The 15,428-nt window shown below is 46.1% G+C and overlaps 1 protein-coding gene across 2 annotated transcripts; it reads right to left on the minus strand.

The window, feature by feature from the left end:
- Positions 1–3,036: 3,036 nt before the first annotated feature.
- Positions 3,037–15,171, minus strand: Cphxl (cytoplasmic polyadenylated homeobox like). 2 transcript variants are annotated; one of them, XM_040747854.1, is made up of 5 exons: positions 14,968–15,171; positions 13,192–13,378; positions 11,306–11,350; positions 6,379–6,563; positions 3,037–4,685 (listed from the first exon to the last, which is right to left on the minus strand). In XM_040747854.1, exons 3-5 carry the CDS (start codon positions 11,331–11,333, stop codon positions 3,894–3,896), a joined length of 1,005 nt encoding a protein of 334 aa, XP_040603788.1. In that variant the 5' UTR covers positions 11,334–11,350; positions 13,192–13,378; positions 14,968–15,171; the 3' UTR covers positions 3,037–3,893. The 2 variants fall into 2 exon arrangements, with proteins under 2 accessions (XP_040603788.1, XP_021091704.2); XM_021236045.2 differs by lacking the exons at positions 13,192–13,378; positions 14,968–15,171 and having other exon boundaries at positions 11,306–11,943.
- Positions 15,172–15,428: the final 257 nt, after the last annotated feature.

The following is a 15,428-nucleotide window of genomic DNA, read 5'->3' on the forward strand; positions in this document are numbered from 1 at the left end:
ACAGGGTTTCTCTGTGTTGTTTTGGAGGCTGTCGGTCCAGCCCAGCCTCGGACTCACAGAGATCCTCCTGCCTCTGCCTCCTGAGTGCTGGGATTAAAGGCGTGCGCCACCAACGCCCGGCTGGTTCAACTCTTAATCTCGTTTCACCTCCTTTCCATTTTCTTCACCCCCATCCTTACTTACATTATTTTGTTATTACTGTTATCTTTATTAACTTAAGACTTTTATCGGTGTGTGTTAATTATACATAACAATTGTTCTTGTCACCAGGCATTAGCGGGTGCAAGACAAAAACGAGCATAGCCAAGAGTTAAGAGTGGGGGAAGAGGCTGGAGAGATGGCTCAGCGGGGCGGTTAGGAGCACTGACTGTTCTTCCAGAGGTCCTGAGTTCAATTCCCAGCAACCACATGGTGGCTCACAATCACCTTGAATGAGATCTGGTGCCTTCTGCTAGCACACAGGCAGAAGACTGTATACACAATAAATAAATAAAATATTTTTTAAAAAAGAGTGGAGGAAGTCATATTACCTGCACCAAGCAAAGACAACACAGGAGTGATTTCCAAAGCAATGACCTCCTGGAACAAAGGCAGCTTGGAGGTTTTATTCAGGGAGCCTACACAGGCTCTCCCAGGGGTTGGTGCATTCCTGAGCATGCTCAGTTTAACCTTACAATTTGAGAACTACCCAGAATAGACATATTTGGGCATGTTTAGTTCCAGGTCATGGAGCACATGTGTAAAAGATTATAGTAATGGTGCAAAAATGCCTCTGGCCTAGCTCAGGTAGATCTACAACTGTCCCTGAAAATGAAAGGCCACATTTGCAGGCACACAAACATGGGTGTTGTTTTGAATGCCTACCATGTTTACTAACACTTTTTAAAACTAAATTCTCAGCTGGGCGGTGGTGGTACACCCCTTTAATCCCAGAACTCGGGAGGCAGGGGCAGGCCGATCTCTGTGAGTTCGAGGCCAGCCTGATCTACAAGAGCTAGTTCCAGGACAGCCTCCAAAGCCACAGAGAAACACGGCCTCAGAAAAAAAAAATTTTATGTATTTTGTGTTCTGCCTGCAAGTATGTATGCACCACAATGCCCTGTAATCACAGGAAGTTGTGAGCCACCATAAGGGTGCTGGGAAGTGAATCTTGGTCCTTTTCAAAAGCAACAAGTGTTCTTAACTGCTGAGCCATAGTCCAACCCTCTTGTTAAATCTCTAATGAGAAAAAAAATATCTGTGAATGCATGCATAAGGGTATGGGCTCATATCTCAGCATCACAGAGGTCAGATGCAGTGGTGTGTACTTGCAACCCCAGCATCCTCAGTTTGGGCCAGAAAGATGTCTCAGCTGGTATAGCCACTTGCCTTAAAGACCCAAGGTTTGATCTTCAAAACCCACACAGTACAAGAAGGTGCTCCCACAACTTGTCCTTTGACCTCTATGATTGCATGCACACAGCCCTGCCTGCTCCCTCCATAATAAATGTAAAGACACTTTTTTAACCTGTTTGTTTAAAAAAAATACTTAATTTATATGATCTACAATTCCTGTTCTAAATATATGCCCAAAAGGACTGAAAGCAGTTAGTCCAATAGACATTTTTTTATACCCCCATGTCCAGGTACTAGTTTTAATAACCTCCCCCAAGTTGTACCAACTGCCAAAGAGGGACATGAGAGACATAAAAATAACCCTATTTAAATACCATGAGCTGAGCCGGGCGGTGGTGGCGCACGCCTTTAATCCCAGCACTCGGGAGGCAGAGGCAGGTGGATCTCTGTGAGTTCGAGGCCGGGCTGGACCGATAGCCTCTGAAACAACACAGAGAAGCCCTGTCTCGTAAAAACCAAAAATAATAATAATAATAATAAATAAATACCATGAGCTGGCTGGGAGTTGGTGGCCCACACCTTTAATCCCAGAACTTGGGAGGCAGAAGCAGAGGAATCTCTGAGTTCGAGGCCAGCCTGGTCTACTGAGCCAGTTCCAGGACAGCCTCCAAAACAATACAGAGAAACCCTGTCTCCAAAAAAAAAAAAAAAAAAACCAAAAACAAAAACAAATAAAAAACAACAACAACAAAAAAAAAATACCATGAGCTGTTTTGAGGGAGGTCAGCACCTTACAAGTTATAAAGGCATGCTTGCAGTTCCAGGAACTGTAGAGTGTAGGACCATCTTAACAGCTCTGGCCACTAAAGAGCTCAGGAGAACTGAACTCAGTTAGGCCTTTGCAAGCAGGCCTTTTGCTTGTTCAAAAGCTTGGACTGTGTTCTGCAGAGTTGTCTGTGTACCATTAGGCGCTAGCGATGCTGTGTGCAAACGAGCAGACTTCCCTGTGGCTGAGCTCCAGGAATCTGGTTGGCTTCTCCCAGAGAAAATCAACAGTGCCCACCTCTATTAAGTGAGTAAAGGGAAAGAAAATCTGAACGCAACCCAGATGCTGCATTGTGAGTTGACAGATACCGTTAAAGCCAGGCAATGACACCCACTGTCCAGGAGGTTGAATCTTTATTTACCTAAAGAACAAAATCTACATACAGGTGAGTTTTTTTTGGAGGTTTATTTTTTTATCTATTCAGGATATTTTTTATTTATTCTTGACAATTTAACACTTCTATACAATGTGTCTTGGTGCTCCCTCAGCGCAGCACATACCTCTCCCATCTTTTCCCAGCTAACTGTTGTTTACATTCTACAGAAACAAAATCTAATCATCTAAACAGAATCCTAAGATTAGGAAAAAGTGAAGTCTGGGGGGTTGGGGGGAGAGGGGGTGTGTGTGAAAGGGTGGGGAGGGTGGGGGGTGGCACATGCCATGAATCCTAGCACTCAGGAGGTAACAGCAGGTAAATCTCTGAATTCAAGGTTAGCCTGGCCTACAGAGTGAGTTCCAGGACAGGCAGAGCTTTGTGGTGAAACTCTGCCTTGAAAATAAGATAAATTAGGGCAGTGGTGGCGCACGCCTTTAATCCCAGCACTCGGGAGGCAGAGGCAGGTGGATCTCTGAGTTCGAGGCTAGCCTGTCTACAGAGTGAGTTCCAGAACAGCCAGGGCTACTAAGAGAAATCATGTCTTAAACAACCAACAAACCAAACAACCAAACAGATAAACAACAAAACAAAACAAAAGATCCCGTTTTCCCAGATATGCCTAAGTTTGTGTTAATTTGAAAATAAAATAAATTAAAAAATAAATTCCAGGGGAGTATCTGGGAGGATATATGAAAACTATTTACAACGGGCATTGGTGGTGCATGCCTTTAATCCCAGCACTCGGGAGGCAGAGGCAGGCAGATCTCAGAGTTCGAGGCCAGCCTGGTCTACAAAAGCTAGTGCCAGGACAGCCTCCAAAGCCAGAGAAACCCTGTCTCAAATGACCAAAAAGGAATAAATAAATAAATAAAATCTGATCAGGCCAATATGGGGTAAGCAGCCATCTAAACATATACCTAGGCTCTGTCCAGTTGTGCAAAAGCTTGAGGGACCCAGAGGCTGCAACACTCTGGGCAACATGACAAGCCTTGCTACTGTGGAACCCCTAGGAGGATCAAAGCCAAGTACCCTCATTAGAAAGTCACCTGGGCTGTTGATGGCTAGTGAGGTCCTGATGCTCTCCCTCCCTTGACAGGCTGGCCAGTGCTTTCCCTTTTACCTGGGGCAGCATGCCACCTGCCAGGACCTAGAAATTAAAATCTGGTCCATAGAAATTAAAAGTATTGATATGCCTGCCGGTCTATGGGGTGGGGGCCGCAACCTTAGAGCTAGAGCTAGGCCACAATTCACATTCACAAACTTTCCTCCTGGAAATTGTAGAGACCCGTTCATGGGGATGCTGGATCTTAAGTACTAAGGATTTCCCAGAAGCTCTTAAGACTCCTGAATTCCACCTTAGACCTGACGGTGCTCCCAACATTCCTGCCTTGCAGGCTGGTCCCAGCACAGCCTTGGGGAACCTTCGGGTATGTGTTGAGAGGACCCCTCTCCTGCTGAGGCACATGCATAGCTGTTGGCAGCCCCTTGCTGCCCCGCTAGATGTGCAGGCTGCATCTGAGAGCCTGCTGCATCGCCACTGAGTCTGAAATGCTCCTGATGCTCTGACAGGAAGAAGGGCGCCTGCTGCCCTAAGTCTTGTTGACTCTGGTGCACCATAAGCCGGTCGGCAAAGGACGTCTCCTGGTCGCTCTGAGGCTGCTGCTGTTGCTGCTGATGTCCCCAGTTATTCTGCTGCTGTTTCGGAAATAGCCAGGAATACTTACTATCCATCTGCCCCTGCCCACTCCTAGGAACATAGCCAAAGACAGAGGATGTGGAACTCTGGCTGTACCATGTCTTGATCCAGTTGCCCATAGCAGACTGCTCACACATCGGGGGAGGAGTAAAGTTTGTTGTTCCGAGGCTGAAAGAAGATCCGCTCCCACCGGCACCTTGGTAGCACACAGGGCAGGCACTCGATCTCATTCTAACGCTTTGGACCATGGAGTCCGGTGAATCAACCTGTTCTCCAGAAGCTTCCTGGGTCTCCACAGAACAGACTTGCCCAGCGGTGTCACAGGCAGACAGAGACTGGGTACCCTGGTGGCCTGGGAGCCCGCTGTCTTGGCTCTCCGGTGTCGTCCTACCGTCGTAGTTTTTGCCTCTCAGTTTTGAGGGTAGCCTGGATCTTCTATTTTGAAACCAGTTCTTAAAGAGAAAAAAGGAAAGTGTTAGCCAGATCTGTGTCCCATACATAGTAACTTTTCTTTCTTTGTTTTGAGACTGGGGTCCCTCTATTTTGTAGCTCTGGCTGTCCTTGAACTCACTTTGCAGGCCTCAAACTCAGATCCACCTACAGAACTGGGAGCAATGTGTACCAACATGCCAAGTACCACAGTCGTTCTCACAGGCACTGCCACAGATCTGTAAGACTCAGCCTCACTACCTTGCTTCCTGACCTTTAAAAGACAGGGGAAAAGGAGGAAGACAGCCTTTCCTAGGCCTGTGCCTCTACTGTGGAGGCTGTGAACTGTGTAAACCCCCGCCCCCACTTCCATGTTTAAATATGGAAGCCTGCTCCAGCCAACCCTGTTGTGGCCTCTGTATGTAGACAAAACAAACCAGCAGTATCCCGTAACACTTCCTATACACTTCACCAAGCTGTCCCCAAACAAGATACAGCATGTTACAAGCTATATTCTTTTTTTTCTTTTTTCTTTTTTCTTTTTTTTTTTTTTGGTTTTTCGAGACAGGGTTTCTCTGTGGATTTGGAGGCTGTCCTGGAACTAGCCCTTGTAGACCAGGCTGGTCTCGAATTCAGAGATCTGCCTGCCTCTGCCTCCCGAGTACTGGGATTAAAGGCGTGCACCGACCACCCAGCCCCAAGCTATAATTTTTATGTGTGACACAAAACCATGCTTTGGTAGGTATGTGACCCTAAGCACTTTTAGCCTCCTTATAATAGTCTATACATGAAAATCATGGTCCAAAGCGCCTTTATTTTGGGGGGGTAATGATGAAATGTTTTTAAAGATGGGGGCCAGGCATGAGGGCACTCACGTTTTAATCCCAGCACTTGGGAAGCAGAGGCAGGCGGCTCTCTCTGTGAGTTCCAGGTCAACCTGGCCTACATAGTGACTTCCAGGATGGGCAGGGCTACACAGTGAGATCCTGTACTGTACTGTACGGCGTGGGGCCTCTGTATGAGGAGAACTCCAGTCTTCCGCTTATTTCATTTAAGGCAATCCTTTCTCCCCTTCCCCCATTACATACCTGATCTCTCAGCTGACCATCTGCTCCCCCTTTAAAATGGTCACTATTTTCAATACACTTAAAAACCATTACTCAGAAGTCTTACTACTTTGTCCTTGTCACAGCAAACACCAGCATAGTCCCCGTCCTGGGTAATGACAATAACTTTTTATTTGTTGTTGTTTTTTTGGAGACAGGGTTTCTCCTAGTAGCCCTGGTTGTCCTGGAACTTACTCTGTAGACCAGGCTGGCCTCAATTCAGAGATCCGCCTGCCTCTCATAGCATCCAAGTCAGTGTGGGGATTAAAAGCATGCACCACCATGCTCGGCCTAAATAAATGTCTTACCGTATGTTGCATGGGTGTTTTGCCTGCATGTATATTCATGTACTGTGCGTGTGAAGGGCCTGTGAAGGCCAGATGTGGGCGTCAAAGCCTAGAACTAGAGTGACAGAGGCATGAGCGGACAAATGGGTATCAGGAATCTAACGCATCTCCTCTCCCTTAAGTCCTTAAGCTGCTTCCAAATTTCCCTCACAGTGGGTTATATTTCTGTATAAGCTGGGTCAAACTGAAATTAGGAAAATACTGCCCCATGCCATGACACGTGTGAGGGCATCTTCACAGAAAGCTTCAGAGATCAGATTTACCTCGATCACGCACACTTGGCACCCGAACTGCGCTGCCAGTTTATCCTTGGTTAAATAATTTGGATAAGGATCCTTTTCAAATAATTGTTGAAGAATCTTCAGGTGATCTTGGGCAAATTTATGCCTTGGTTTTGACTTTCCTCTTCCCCACCCTGCTCTTGCTTTGCTGCAGTTCTTGTCTTTGTCTGGGAAGCCAAAAAGAGGTGGAAACAGATATGTAGTGAATATTAGTGATACCCGCAGAAATGCAGTGAGCATCAGTGGTACCCTCAGGAATGCAGTGAGCATCAGTGGTACCCTCAGGAATGCAATGAATATTAGTGGCACCTGCAGGGATGCAGTGAGCATCAGTGGCACCCACAGAAATGCAATGAATATCAGTGGCACCCACAGAATATGGAAAACTTGGTTCTAAAATTTACCGGATTTCAGAGAATACTAATAAGGCAAAGTTAGAAGACTTGTGCTTTGGTTTCAAAATGTGCCACTCCATGTCCAGCTCATGACCCAGGATTCTCAGACAAGATCCCATCTACACCAAAAAGAAGCAAGTTGAACCCTTTCCTTATATCATGTACAAAATGTTTTTTTGTTTGTTTGTTTGGTTTTTTCGAGACAGAGTTTCTCTGTATTGTTTTGGAGGTTGTCCTGGAACTCGCTCTGTAGACCAGGCTGGCCTCGAACTCACAGAGATCCACCTGCCTCTGCCTCCTGAGTGCTGGGATTAAAGGCCTGAGCCACCAATGCCTGGCTCACGTACAAAATTTAACACAAATTATTCAGCCAGTTTTTTAAAACTGGAAGTGGAGATCATTACAGTCCATGAAATAAGCAAAAATCTGGAAGACAGACATAGATCACATGTCCTCCCTCATATGCAAAATCTGAGTTAAGAAACAAAGAGAGGAGGACAGTGAGGCCTGGGACACAGTGCAAGAGATGGAGGCCAACACAACGGAGCAGTGGGTGCACACGTCAGAGTCTAGTGAGACCCTCACATTATACAGTTAATCTTCAAGGCCAAACAAGAACTACAAGAAAGCACGAAGGAAAACTTGGATGACATTCATTTGATGGCAATTCCATATAGCCGGACCACAGGAAACACAAGGGAAGTTAGAAGTACACCAGAACTGGCCTTGACAGACAGCTCAGTGGCTAAGAGCATTCGCTGCATAGTCACAGGGACGGGAGTTAAGTTCCCAGAATCCACATAACCAGCCGGGCACCAGGCAAACACCTGCAAGTCCAGTTCCAAGTGACTGTGCCATACTCAGATCCAGTCACCTGCACACAAGCGTGTCAAACACACACAAATAAATCTTTTTTTGGTTTTTTTTTTTTTTTTTTTTGGTTTTTCGAGACAGGGTTTCCCTGTGGCTTTGGAGGCTGTCCTGGAACTCGCTCGGTAGACCAGGCTGGTCTCGAACTCACAGTGATCCGCCTGCCTCTGCCTCCTGAGTGCTGGGATTAAAGGCGTGCGCCACCAACGCCCGGCCACACAAATAAATCTTAAAGAGGAAAAAAAAACATTTTAGGGTCAGGTATAATGGTGTAGGGCTTTAATCCCAGCATTTGGGAGATGAATATCTGAATTCAAGGCCATCCCTGTCTACAGCGAATTGCACAACTGCTGAGGTTAAATAAAGAAACCCTGTATCCAAAAAAAAATTACGATTTATTATGTATACAGTGTTCTGTCTGTATGGCTGCCTCCAGGCCAAAAGCAGGCACCAGGTCTCATTACAGATGGTCGTGAGCCACCATGTGGTTACTAGGTATTGAACCCAGGACCTTTGGAAGAGCAACCAGGACTCTTAACTGCTGAGCCATGTCTCCAGTCCCTCTAGAAATAACTAAACCAGACATAGTTTCTCTGTATTGCTTTGGAGCCTATCCTGGCACTCACTCTGTAGACCAGGCTGGCCTCAAACTATGAGATCCACCTGCCTCTGCCTCCTAAGTACTGGGATTAAAGGTGTGGGCCACCAACACCTGGCTAAAAACAAATTTATAAAGAAAGAAATTTAAATAAGTAACTGGCAAGATGGCTCGGTAGGTAAAGTCTCCTACTACCAAGCCTGATAACCTGAGTTCAATCCCCAGAACACGAAGAGAACTGACTCCTGAAAGTTATCCTCTGACCTCCACTCTCACAATGTGGCCGGACTGAGCCCACCAAGGGTACACACAGCAAAACTTAGAACTGTGCATCAAAGAGCACAATGAACAGCTTGAAATGCAAAATACTCCAGTAAATATTTCTCTACAGATGACACCACTAAGAAAACACTCAAAACCTCTAGTTATTAGGGAAACCAAAAATCAAATCTGTGGAAATACTGCCTCAAAAAAAAAAAAAATACTGCCTCTTACCACTTAAGAATGGCTACTACCACCAGGTGGTGGCAGCACACACCTTTAATCACAGCACTCTGGGAGGCAGGTGGATCTCAGTGATGTCAAGGCCAGCATGGTCTACGAAATGTGTTCCAAGACAGTCAAAGGTTTCTCAGAGAAACCTTGTCTCGAAGGGAAAAAAAAAGTTACTACCTATTACCAATACTCCTCAGATTATTCCACAAAATGGAAACAGAAGAAGCATTGCCCCATTCATTTTATGAGGCTGTGGTTACTCAGATACCCAAGCCACAAAGACTCAACACAGAAAGAGAATTACAGACCGATCTCCCTCATGGACATAAACTGCAAAAACACTCAGTAAAATACTTGCGATACAAAAAAGATCATCCACCATGACTGCAATACCCACGAAGTGTACATTTCAGACATTTAATTGCATAATGGATTAAAACAATGAATTTGTCATGCATGTAAGGCCAGCAAGATGGCTCAGTGAGGTTTCTTGCCACCAAGCTTGACAGACTCTTACTCCTGGGACCACACCAGGACAGAACTGGCTCCCTACAAGTTGTCTTCTGGCTTCTGGTGTTCCCTTAGCTCAAGTAATATATAAACAGACCGCTAACCAGACTGCTGTTTATCAACAAAGTGGAACGCCATTAAACTCTTAAGTCCGGTCAGCAAATTTTGCTTTTCACCACAATCTGAAAATAAAGAGCACGCTCACAATCTTGCCCTGTCACAGCACCACACAGCGAGAAGGTCCTGCATCCTGCACTGAACACCAGTGACTCACCTTCAGGCATTACAGCTTCCAGAACTATAACAAATAATTTCATGAAGACAGAACACTATATAAATCAATCGATCTTTAAAAAAAAGAAATTATATTCTCTACATTAGCCTCTTATAAGATATGATTTGCAAAAAACCCTTTTCCCATTCCAGAACTTGCTTTTCACTGTGCTGAGGGTCATGAATTTTAATTACGTGTTTGTGTATTCCTCCACGCTGGAGACTGGAGATTGAACTCAGGGTCTTGCACATGCTAAGTTCACACCTTACTACAGATACCCTTCCTCGGGCCCGAGTTAGAAAATTTGAAGTTACCTTACTTGTATGTTTTGTTTCTGTCACTTATGCTTCTAGTAGTAATCCAAGAAATCATGACCCAACCTGGGCTGTGGTGGCGCATGCCTTTCACCCCAGCACTCAGGAGGCTGAGGCAGGCGGATTTCGGTGAGTTCGAGACCAGCCTAGTCTACAAGAGCTAGCTCCAGGACAGCCTCCAAAGCCACAGAGAAACCCTGTCTCGAAACCCTCCCCACCCACCCCCCCAAAAATGAAAGAAATCATGGCCCAAGCCAATGTCATGGAGCTTCTTTTTCTGGTGCTTTGAGTTGCAGATTTATTGTTGACTTGAGTTCTTCTCCAAACCCCTGACTCTGCAAGATCCTCTTTCCCAACAACAGGGGCATCCACTTCTCTGGGATTGAGAAGAAGCTGTGGTTCAAGCACTACATGTCTTTAGCTTAGCATTTGGATGTTTACTTTTTTTTTTTACACTATTGTCCTTTTCTCTTCCCTCTCCATATTTTCATTTTTATTGACTTATTTTCGTTCAGGCACAGCCTCACCATGTAGCTCCGGCTAACCAGGAACACACTATGTAGACCAGGCTGGCCTGGACGTCAGAGATCTGCCCGCCTCTGCCTCACAGTAATGAAATTAAAGGTGTGTACCACCACACCCAGCTTTATTTTTTATTCATTCTTGTTTTACAGTAGTGAGGATCAAGCCTAGAGCCTTGCTAGCTAGGAAGGCTTTGTGCCACCAAGTCCTATGACCAGCCCTGTCTCATTCACTTTTTTTTTTCCTTAAAGCATGAAGGAGGCTGGGTTTGGTGGTACCTGCCTTTGACCAGTGCCATTTACTCACTCACACACCCTGCTTATCTCTGCTCCCACACCTTGACCAATCACTGCAGATGGAATCCCCAGCATAATATCTCTTCACCTGCAAATAGTTCCACAAAGACCTCTAAAATAGGGGAAACCAGCTGGGCGGTGGTGGCGCACGCCTTTAATCCCAGCACTCGGGAGGCAGAGGCAGGCGGATCTCTTGTGAGTTCCAGGCCAGCCTGGTCTACAAAGTGAGTTCCAGGACAGCATCCAAAGCCACAGAGAAACCCTGTCTCGAAAAACCAAAAAAAAAGGGGGAAACCCCCTTAAGTGTCTATGTTTGTTTTTTTACTTGAGTCTTGGGTTAAGTCCCACCACCAATCACTTCGCCATGCAGCAAGCAGCCAGGAGAGGTGCCCCCATCCTACTAGAGGTACAAAAGAGAAATGATAACTCACATCCTTACAGACAAACAAAACCCAGACACAGCCATGCCCAACATGTAGGCAGAACGAGTCACAGGATGAATGCAGCCCAACACATCCGTAGATGAATACACCCAAATATCAAAGAGGTTAGAATAGACATACCTGTGTAGAGCATCAGATAAATAGCCAGCTATAAATAAAAGCCAGAGTTTGGTCCCTAGCCAAGCATCTTACCTTTGGAAGTCATTTGGGAATCCTCCATTTCCAGACATAGGCTCTCTGCAGAAGTAAAGGATTTTTTTCCCTAGTTATTGCTAATTATATAAGAAGCAGAGGCTGCCCCCTCCTCAGAAACTCCCTAAAGAACTCACCAGTCTTCAGTCAAAGAAAGGTTCCACCCTCTGCCCCGCCCTATTCTCCACCCAGGACCACCTCTGGCAAAAAAAAACAAAAAAACAAAAAACTGAATCTGTCTTTTCAAACGCATCTTGCCTTCATTAAACACGCACGGAAAGGAATCTTCATCTTGGCCTCTGTGTCATCTTTCTAATGTTGCATTGTTTTATCCCCACCTAGACCGGAAGGCGGTCAGGGTGGATGCCTAGTCCACAGGGTGAACTGAGGACCTTGAACCTCAAGTATGTCCCAGCCACTGACACAGTACAGGTGGCAGCTGTATGAGAACAGAAGTGTCCACAACATTCAATGAATGGCTAGTGAATATTGAGAATATAGGCGACGGAGTGCCCACAGAGACACTGAAAGGGACGTTTTTTGAGGAGCTCTTGCAGCGGAGATCAGGCTCAACTCTCTATGTAGCTGAAGATGACCTTAAACTCCTGATGTTCCTGTTGACGCCTACCATCTTTACCTTAAGGCCTAACCAAGCAGTGCACCACCACTGCCCAGCTCCGACTGGAAATGTTTTTAACTGAGCAAGTCAATGGCAGAAGTCACAGAGCCCTTGCATCAAGAAGCCCTAGACACTGAGTCCCAGCCCCAGTCTTTAGGACTTGTTTGGTGTGTGTATGAAACAGTGTAGTCGCCGGGCATTGGTGGCTCATGCCTTTAATCCCAGCACTCGGGAGGCAGAGGCAGGCGGACTCTGTGAGTTCAAGACCAGCCTGGTCTACAAGAGCGAGTTCCAGGACAGCCTCCAAAGCCACAGAGAAACCCTGTCTCTCTGTGGAGAAATCCCAGGAACTAGCTCTTGAAGACTAGGCTGGTCTCGAACTCACAGAGATCCGCCTGCCTCTGCCTCCCAAGTGCTGGGATTAAAGGCGTGTGCCACCACCGCCCGGCTACACATGGATTTTTGAGCTCCTTTGGTTCTATGACGATAAAATTGCACCTCTCCCTGTGAGTTCAGGGCAACATGGTCTACAGCCAGGGCTACACAAAGAAACCCTGTCTCAAAACACACACACACAAAGAGCAATTGTCCTGAATCAATAGGATAGTTCCTCTCTGGTATACCGGTCTATGGGGAAAGAGGACAATTTGGATTTCTTGAAACCAAGAACTTTATTCATGTACTTGTTTTTGCATGTTTGGGTGCTTCTAACCAACATGTAAATTTATACACCAAATCACACACCTGATGCCCATGGCCAGAAGAGGGTTTCGAATCCTCTTATGCACCATCACATAATGCTGAGAATTGAACCCAGGTCCTCTTAATTACTGAGCCATCTCTCTTGTCCCTGCAGAGACTTTAAAAACTGTTGTCTTTAGCCGAATCAGCATGCTGGCCAGTTTTTCCTGATCTCTGTGTTAGTGTCCCTCTCAGCAAAATAGTCTGGTTTTTATTGTTGTTTGGGGTTTTTTATTTGTTTGTTTGCTTTTTGAGACAGGGTTTCTCTGTGGCTATGAAGGCTGTCCTGGAACTAGCTCTTGTAGACCAGGCTGGTCTCCAACTCACAGAGATCCACCTGCCTCTGCCTCTAGAGTGCTGGGATTAAAGGCAAAAAACCTGTTTAAAATTGCTTCTCATTGACCATCCCTTAAACTTATTACAGAACGAGGGGCTTGTTTCCATGCGCTTACCAGGAACAAATGGGAAGAGCGCTGGAAATCACGTCTGGAAGAGACTCCCAAAGTCAGGTCAAGGAGTAGATTACCTGGGTGGAAAAGCTGTTCAGGAGGGGAGAAGGCGTCCTCGCTTGAGTGGGCGGGGACCACCCTGCACAGTCGACCTGACTGCCGGCCCTCATACTTGCCACGTTATAGAAGGCTTCTGCTCTCTCCTGGATGATTTTGGTATTATAATGAAGTTCACCTCTCAGTCATGCCATGGGTTGCAAACTCCTTAGGGGTAGCATGGAGAACATTAGTTATGAATGCTGTTTAAGGAGCTACATCTTTAAAAAGAAATTATTTGGGGATTTGGGGTGCTGGAGGGGATGGGGGACAACTTGATTTTTCAGGCTATCACGGGGGGGGGGGGGATGTGTCTGCATTCTGTTTCTCAGGCTGCAGAATGGAAGATTGAGCTACATCTGACCTCCCCAGCTGCCCCTACGCTGGGCCGACTCCACTCCCCTACCCTGCATCAAACTCCTCAGGGGTGGTAGAGAGGAGCAATTCATCTCTGTGTCCTATTTGGTGCAGCCCCACTTGAGTATTTGGGGTTGAGAGGAGAGAGTTCCACACTCGTTTGTTCCTTCCCCACCCCAATAGGTAACTAATTGTTCCAGAATCATCTGATGGCTCACACTCTTTAATCTGAAGTGTCACTTTCGTCATAAAATCGATGCATAGATATCTATGAGATCTGTCTGGAATTAGTTTTCCATTTATCTTTCTGCATGTCAAACACCAAAGGAATCCTTTGGTATTATATTTGTTTTGTGAGATAAGGTCCACTGACTTCACTTTGTCTTTCCAATTCACCCCCAGAATTCTAGAATTACAGGCATGTGCTATCATGCCCAGCTACCTGTAGTGTGTTTTTGCTTGGGTATCTTTTAGCTCTTCTATCCCAGTCAAGTTGTCTGAGGATGCTCAGTGCCATGTGACCTTTGCTCTTTTACCCACTGTGAATACTGAATTTATCCTTGTCTTTCAACTTTATGGTGCCTTTCATAAGAGGATTGTTTTATTGTTTGGGTGTGGGGGTGTGGGGAGATCTTTTTAACTAATACATACACACACACATATATGTGTGTGTATATATATACATATATTCCTGATGGTGGAATAATCCCAGCACTCAAGAGGCAGAGGCAATCAGATCTTTGAAGATAGTCCTGGCTGTCCTGGAACTCACTCAGTAGACCAGGCTGGCCTTGAACTCCCAAGTGCTGGGATTAAAGGTGTGTCCCTGTCCAGATCTTCCCCCAGGTTTTTTGAAACAAGGGTCTTGTAACCCATGCTGACCTCAAATTTGCTGCGGAGCCAAGAAAGACCTTGAACTCCTGATCCTCACACTTCTAGTTCCCAAGGCCAGCAATTACAGTGTGCCACTGCACCTAACTAAGTGAATGAAAACGAGGACATGACTGCTCCAAGATAAGACTGAGGAGGAGGATTTTATTGTAGATATGAGAGTTCAGTCCGAGGCATCTGAAAGAGTCCAGACTGAACCCAATCAGGCCTTGAGTGGTGGGGGCAGGTGGACCAAGAAAGGAGTCAAGGACCAAGAGAATGCATGGCTGAAATGGCAGGTTGATACAGGAATGAGAAGTTGTGGGAAGGGAAGGGAAGCCCAGTCCAGCCCCTGGCCTGGAGAGGGTTAAGGGAGGAGCCACAGGTATGGAGTGGCCTCAGCTTGCATCTGAGGCTTGACACTAAGTACAAAGTTTTAAACTCTGCTACCTTCGTTTTCATCTACGTTGCTTTTTAATATTTCCTAAGAGTTTTCCTCCTTCCATCCCACAGATTGTGGAATTACTCACCCCTATTTCCCTGGTTGTTTTCCATATGCCGGTCATTGACAGCCAAAAGAGGGAAAGTCTGCAAGTGTGACACCCTCTACCAACTCACAGTAACAGCAGACAGGGTGCCTTGAGGATGGGAAGTCGCCTGGGCTGCCTCAGGTTCCGAGAGGGAAGCCCTCTCATCAACTGGGTTCTCTGGGTACACAGTTCAGGATGTCCTACGTGTGAAGGCTGTGTCAGTTCTGACTTGTGCTGCTTCAATAAAGACCAAAATCACCTGGGGGGCGGGGAGGGGGCACAGGTGTTTCAGCTTACAACTCTCAGGTCACTGTCCATCACTGAGGGAAGTCAGGGCAGGGATGGATGCATGGGCCACGGAGAGTGCTTATTGGTTTTACAGATTCTTTCTGAATTTGCTCCATTTGTTTTCTCACAAATCCCAGGACCACCTGACCAGGGATGACACTGACCACAATTGA

Source organism: Mesocricetus auratus, unplaced genomic scaffold, assembly GCF_017639785.1.
Source record: "Mesocricetus auratus isolate SY011 unplaced genomic scaffold, BCM_Maur_2.0 Super-Scaffold_100006, whole genome shotgun sequence".
Taxonomy (NCBI): Eukaryota; Metazoa; Chordata; class Mammalia; order Rodentia; family Cricetidae; genus Mesocricetus; species Mesocricetus auratus.

Bases quoted from the DNA above. Each gene is read 5' to 3' on its own strand.
- Cphxl (XM_040747854.1), bottom strand. From the start codon at position 11,333: ATGGAGGATTCCCAAATGACTTCCAAAG. The intron at 6,564-11,305 runs GTAAGATGCTTG...TTGGCTTCCCAG, and splicing joins TTCCCAAATGACTTCCAAAG to ACAAAGACAAGAACTGCAGC. The intron at 4,686-6,378 runs GTAAATCTGATC...TTTCTCTTTAAG, and splicing joins GCCAAGTGTGCGTGATCGAG to AACTGGTTTCAAAATAGAAG.